The 6,567-nt window shown below is 41.2% G+C and overlaps 1 protein-coding gene across 1 annotated transcript; it reads left to right on the forward strand.

Moving 5' to 3' along the window:
• The first annotated feature begins 2,549 nt into the window (after positions 1 to 2,549).
• On the forward strand, positions 2,550 to 4,879 carry LOC147889489 (V-type proton ATPase subunit G 1-like). Its single transcript, XM_087391477.1, has 4 exons — positions 2,550 to 3,041; positions 3,294 to 3,394; positions 4,337 to 4,435; positions 4,602 to 4,879. The coding sequence occupies exons 1-4, from the start codon at positions 2,954 to 2,956 to the stop codon at positions 4,644 to 4,646; spliced, it is 333 nt and encodes a 110-aa protein (XP_087247603.1). The 5' UTR covers positions 2,550 to 2,953; the 3' UTR covers positions 4,647 to 4,879.
• The last annotated feature ends 1,688 nt before the right edge of the window (positions 4,880 to 6,567 follow it).

The raw sequence follows: 6,567 nt of genomic DNA on the forward strand, positions 1-6,567 counted from the left end.
GAGTGGGCTGCCCCGAGAAATGCTCCGCCTTCCCTCAGTGCGGTCAGTCAAGGGATGCCTTCCCGCACTTGCATGTAGACTAGTTGGCGGTGTGCCAACTCTATCTGAAGCCGTCCAGGCATCAGGCCACACATGGCCCCCATCTAGTGTCCAAACCAGGACCTACCGGATAACCGAGCTACTCAAATGCCTCTCCTCATATGGGGGGCTTACAAGTAGAATTAGCTGGTTCCCGCGTAGTTACACGAGAGTGGAGCATTGATATCTAACAGTAAGTCCCTTCTTCATGTATCATATAGGGATCGTATAAAGAGTCACAAGAAACATGTCATAAAAAAGAACAAGTAATACCACACAACCATCAAGTACACTATAAACCATACTTGTAAAATTTGATCTTCTACATGTCTAAGATACAAAGGCATTGACCTTGTAATCTATGTAGGTATGATTCATTGTAGCCAATGTAACCGAGTGCTACATTGAGGGAGGGTGCTGAAAGAATCATGGTTTGTAGAACACTTCGTAGACGTTTAGGGTGAGTGTGCACATGGTTCTCATGTGAAGAGGCACATGGATCGAACATGGGCTTCTTGAATGGTGCCACATGGAGCATGCCAATGTATTATGTGGTGTAGGATACAAACAAGTGTGTGGATATACATGTACACAAGTAAGTATGTGGTATATGATGCAAATTGGTGGAGCTCTTGGTCCTATTTGAAGGGACCCAAGAGAGTCTTTTACATGGATTGAAATACATTGCACCAAACCTTGTATACACAAACATGTGGTCCCTCTCTCTCTCTCTCTCTCTCTCTCCTAGTCCTAGAAATGTTAACATAAGCTAGGTTCTTCACAGTAACTTTCAAATTTATGAAAGTTTGAAGACCCTTCAAAGTTTCTCAGGAGGCCCTTTTCAGATTGCAAGCAATTGAAAATCTTCAAAAGTTTCACTCAAAGTCTATTTTCAGATTGCTCATCAAAGTTTCAACATGTTTCTATCAATCAACAATTAATTCTTAAAATTCTATCGTTGTGCATAAGAATTTAAATAGTAGAACAGAGGACATGTAAATTCATCAATGATAGAGTCCATACTAGCGCCTCTAAACAAGTTGTTGTCCATTGAAGTAGAGCTCAAAATAATTAGTCCAATGTATAACTCGGGCACAATTTAGATGTTGCACAAGGGGCTCTTTATAGCTTTTTCAAATTCCCTTGGAAGGCTCTTTTCACGATGCAAGCATCGAAATGAAAAATATTTGTGTCAAGTACTACATAACCTTGAAAATCTAACTGCACCAATGAGTGAATTGAAATCTCGAAAAAAAGAAAATTTAAAATTGTCAATGTTTGTCTAATCCATAGCTCAATGGTACAGTCCATACATACATTGAAGCATAGCTGTGAGTGAGTTGTAGGTAAATTTGAAACTTTGCAGCAATGACCTGCTTGTGGACTGTTCCAGAAGGCCAAAAAATGCTATGCATTAAGTTTGACTTTTAGAACAAACTGACAGTGTTTATAATGCATGTGATATAGGCATACATCTAACAAATTAAGCTTCTTTGAATTTTTAGAGCATTTAATATGCTACTTTCACAACAAACATAATGTTGAAACTAATTGGTAACAACAAAATAAGGAAGGATATCACTTCCAATGACTTTAGAAGAAAGATTTATTTAAAAACCAATCACTTGTAAAAACTCACTTTCAGTTGTTGAAATCATTTGAGAATATAATATGGCTTTAATCAAATTTAAGCTTCAAAATACTTTGTAGTATAACACATTGGTAGCTATAGTGAAAAGCTACTCATAACAAGAAGAGAACTTTAACAGAATGATACATTTTAATTATTCTAGCAAAAGCTGTTTGCTGGTCCAAACCCATCTGTAATTTTGCGTGTACACCCTCCTAAGAGACTGAACTGTACTGCTAATTTGCTGCTGCGGTACAGGGGTTCTTAGGGTGCATAGAGGCTGCACAAGAAGGCTAGAAAGAAGTTAAGGCTGGGACTGAATTCCTAAAAAGGGCACCAATGAGCCCTTTATATAAGGCTGGTTAGGTGAATTTTTACAAATGAAAAGTTGGATTCACTTGTAATCACTTCACATGAAACATATTTTCTTAAAACAAAAACAATTTTCGAAAAAGATATCTCCAAAACATAACTTGGACGAGTGAGCATTGAGTTCACGTCAACCTAAAGAAGATATAAATGACTATGTACTAGTGCATATTGCTAGCTAGTGATAAACAACAATATTTCAAGCTACTTTGTTATAAGCGAGCACCATTGAGGTACCCAATAGATGTAAAAGGCTGTGTTATAATGTAAAGGGTCTGGATTGGCTCAGATTCAATCTAAGCCGTCTGATTAAGACTTTTTGACAATGAGAATATGGGGGGCCCTAGATTTTGTAACATTGTATTTTGACAGGCGGAATTCGTAAGAGGCAGTTCCTGTGTACTAAAAGGCTGGCATATATGCCAGCCTGGCATATAGCCTTCGTATGCTTGCCTAAGTCTCCCTTCTGCTAGCGATTTTAGACTCTGTTTTGGATGTAGCAGCCATATTGCACGAGTGACATTTATTTCGAATGTTGATTTCAGTAGGAATAATGCCTGAGAGGAGAGGAAGAATTTCCGTTTCCACAGGAACACCTGCGATGCCGAAAATTGTGAGCTAAAACTTCGGGGTTGAGGCAAAAGGGTGGGGACCTCTAGCAAAGCTTGGCGTATTTGCCGTCGCGGGAACAGCTCGTAACTCTAGCCGCCTGTCCCTCGGGCCTCCACGTGAGGCAGTGACCAATGGCTAGTGGCCACGCATTGGCACTTGAAGCATTTCATCACCGCCAATTCCTAACTCGAACACATGAATATTTAGCAACATTTTCCACAACGAATCCATCATAGGCAATTCTTTTTTTCCTGTTGTGCAGCTATGGACATGGAGAGAGGCCAGGGCGGTATCCAGATGCTCCTCGCTGCCGAGCAAGAGGCCCAGCACATCATCGCCTCCGCCAGAGCCGGTAATTTCCTCCTATGTCCCTCATCAATTCCCCTTTCCTGTATACCTTGAATTGGTCTCTCAAAACGGCAGAGGACGTTTCAATTCTGGCGTGTCACGGAAAACGAAATTAGATACCCAAGAGTTCGTGTTTTTTTGCTTTGCTAAATATGGGCTTACCCCAACGTCTTCGCAGACCAGGGCATCGTCATGTTCAGTGATATTTGAGGGAGATTGGAGAAGTTAACAGTTTAACCTGGTTTACATCATGCAGCCAAGACAGCACGGCTAAAACAAGCCAAGGAGGAAGCTGAAAGAGAAATTGCTACCTATCGAGCGCACCGAGAAACCGAGTTTAGGAAGAAACTTACAGAGGTATTGAGTGTTTGATCCGGTGCTCTTGTTCTCAACCTTCCTCTCTACTATTTTGCTGGGACCATTTAGTTGATGTACAAAGTCTTTCCTACCTTTTGCATGGGCTGTGGCTGAAATGGCAATTCACGGAATGAATCACTATCACACAGAGAGAAGGAGAGAATATAGGGTCACTCAACTTGCAGTCAGCACGGAAAGGATGAAAGGGAAAAGCTAGTGTGACCCAATTATGTCACGTTAGGATTGGTCAGTTATTCAAAATAAGATCATGTACATGAGGGCATACGAATCTGTTAACTCTCGCTGTCTGATTTGAAGCATTTTACAATAGGGCCTTGTAAAACACCGAAGGTGCAATTTGCACTGCTGCTAGCGATGTATAATAAAGTTAGGCTCGTGTGAGGTTGGTCGTATACAAGTTGGGCATAGTACCGGAGTTGATTTTTTTGAAGGACAGGCTTCCTCCTCTTATAGTTGCAGTCACAATCGGAGGACCAGATTATGTAAGCTACTCGTAATTGAGATTGCTTGTGGCTTTCAGAATTTTTGGCCATCTAACAAGGCAAGATACCTAATGAACCGATGCTTTAGGTAGTTGAAAGTTCTTTGATGTTTTGAGCTTGAAATGGTCTGTGAGGAACGGAGATATTAAATACAGTCATTGTCTTTTTAATTGTAAGGGAACTTGACGCATCAGTGCCTGCTGCAGTAACATTGAGAGAACAAGTTCTGTAGATTGCTTCTGCGGACTGTTGAATTTACCCCTCTAGATAAAGATAGAAGCAACCACTGCATAGTTCGAAATTTAACACTTGCCGGTATGCTACTCGGTTTTTTAAATTTACTCGAAGCAACGCTCGTTCGGATTGCCCTCGTCTACAAGTAGACAAACAGAGCCCTGAAGCTGCTAAGCGTTTAATTATTATGAGTGCATGTTTGCAGTCAAGTGGAGATTCTGGATCAAATATCAAACGGCTAGAAACAGAAACCCAAGGAAAGATTCAGCACCTCACAACTCAGGCATCTGAAGTTTCTCCAGAGGTACGCTTTTTAAAGTCTTCATCTATTAATGCTAGGATAAATCAGGGTCTTTTTCAAGTCGCATAGTTTCTATACTTCGACTTTTTTAATTGCCTGAGTCTGTTAATCACAGGGTATCTATTCTCAAATGCTCTGGTTAATGAGTAATGATTTTGGGTTTTGGCAGGTAGTTGCACTTCTCCTTAAATATGTAACAACTGTTACAAACTGAGACAAAGCTGCGCTCAGACATGTATGTATTGGACATCTACTATAATTTGCCAAGAAACAGGGATGAATCCCATGGTCATGATGTTGCACTAGTCCTTGGTTCCATGTATGCAGATATTGAAACTCTATCCTCTAGCATTTTTACAGGGGCCTACTTTTGGCATATACATATTATATTGAAAATCTACATTGTACTTTTTGGATATAGGAAATTTCTCTACTGAGGACAATGTCTTCCTTAAACAAGTCTTTTGATCAGAAGATTTACTATGTTGAGAGAGTGTGTTGAGTCTAAGTTCTTTCTGTTTCAGTATTTTTCTTATCTGTAGCATGTGTCCTTTGCTTGCTTGTAGAATAAGGCAGCTGGTACTTCCAGTTGTTTCAAACATGTGAAAATCTAAGCACAAAAGGAGTCGAAATGTTTTCAAGTAATAGGGGGGGAAAGTAAGCTACGGCAGTGGAGGGATTATTGTGCTATAGTACTTGTGCCTATTGTCATTTGAGAAACAAATACATATTAATGTGAACTTCGAACCAACATGTGTCAGAGAAACAATACACATGATGTGAACTACTGGTTGCTCTATAATCATAGGTGCTGTTGGTTAAACCTGAGATAACTTTGCTTGGATCTGGTCACTAATTTTTTTTTGCTATCAAAGAAATGATAGTTGTTAGAGTGGTGTCCTCTACTAACATTTACAATATGAGTATCTGTAGAGAAGGCGTAGGGACAGGTTTGGAGGAAGGGGGATAGAGTAGCAGAAGGGAGAGAGAGAGAGAGGGGAAGAGGGAGGGGAAGGGTAGGAGAGAGAGAATGAAGTAGGAAAGAGAGGGAGAGATTGAGAGGGAGTAGGGAAGAGAGAGAGAGTGAGTGAGGGTAGGCAGGAAGGAGGAAGGGAGAGTAGATAGGGTTAGATGTCACATCAAAAAGTACATAGTAGGGGGTGGATGGAGACCTATATAGTCCCTCCACATATTCCACCTAAAGGCCTCTAACTTGGTCTCTTTTTCCCCTTCATTACAGCCATCCCTTCCCATAGAATTTTGCCCTCAAAATTTTATATGCAGGCTGTTAAATAGGAGCAGCAAACAGCAAATAATAGTCAGCCCGGTAGGAGATAGGGGTTGTCCTGGACAATGCTCTCTAGCTGCTATGAATTCTCATCCTCAGGGAGTACCTGCCATTTGATAAGATACTCAGTGTAGACTTTGTTTCGGAGTATGTGATCCTTGAAACCCATGATGCGGTCCGGAACATAGAGTATGTGGCCCTCCTCATCCATAGGTGGTAGCTCAGGAAGGACTTGGACATGCTGTCCGACATGTGGCTTCAGCAAGGACACATGGAAAACATTATGAATCCTGGAGGTCTTGGGTAGCTCCAACTCATACGCCACCTTGCCAACTTTGCGGATGATCCTGTAGGGACCGTAATACCTGTGAGCAAGCTTCGTGTTGGTGTTACCTTTCAGCGAGGCATAACGGTTCTTATGGAGGCGTAAAGTGCACATAATCCCCTACTTCAAAAGACACATACCTCCTGTGTTCATCCGCATACTTCTTCTGCTTGGCTTGTTCATCTTGCATATTCTTTTTAGCCAATTGCAGAAGGGCATCCATACTCTCCAAGTCATTTCTTGCTTGCTGATTTTTCACAGCCATGTCTACAACTAAAGATGGCATACCCATTGTGCATCCATACATAGCCTCGAAAGGGCTCATGCTAATAGAGATGTGCTTTGTACTGTTTTTACACAATTCAGTAAGTGCCAACCACTTATCCCAAGACTTCTGTGTGTCATGACAGAAATGCCTCAAATACTCCTCCAGCCATATGTTCACCCTTTGTGACTGTCCATCCGTCTCAGGGTGGTAAGCAGTGCTAGGTGTAAGAGAAGTACCCATTGCTATAAATAATT

This window comes from Dipteris shenzhenensis, chromosome 20 (genome assembly GCF_047967505.1).
Source record: "Dipteris shenzhenensis isolate YYH24624 ecotype China chromosome 20, Dip_SZ_1.0, whole genome shotgun sequence".
Lineage (NCBI taxonomy): Eukaryota > Viridiplantae > Streptophyta > Polypodiopsida > Gleicheniales > Dipteridaceae > Dipteris > Dipteris shenzhenensis.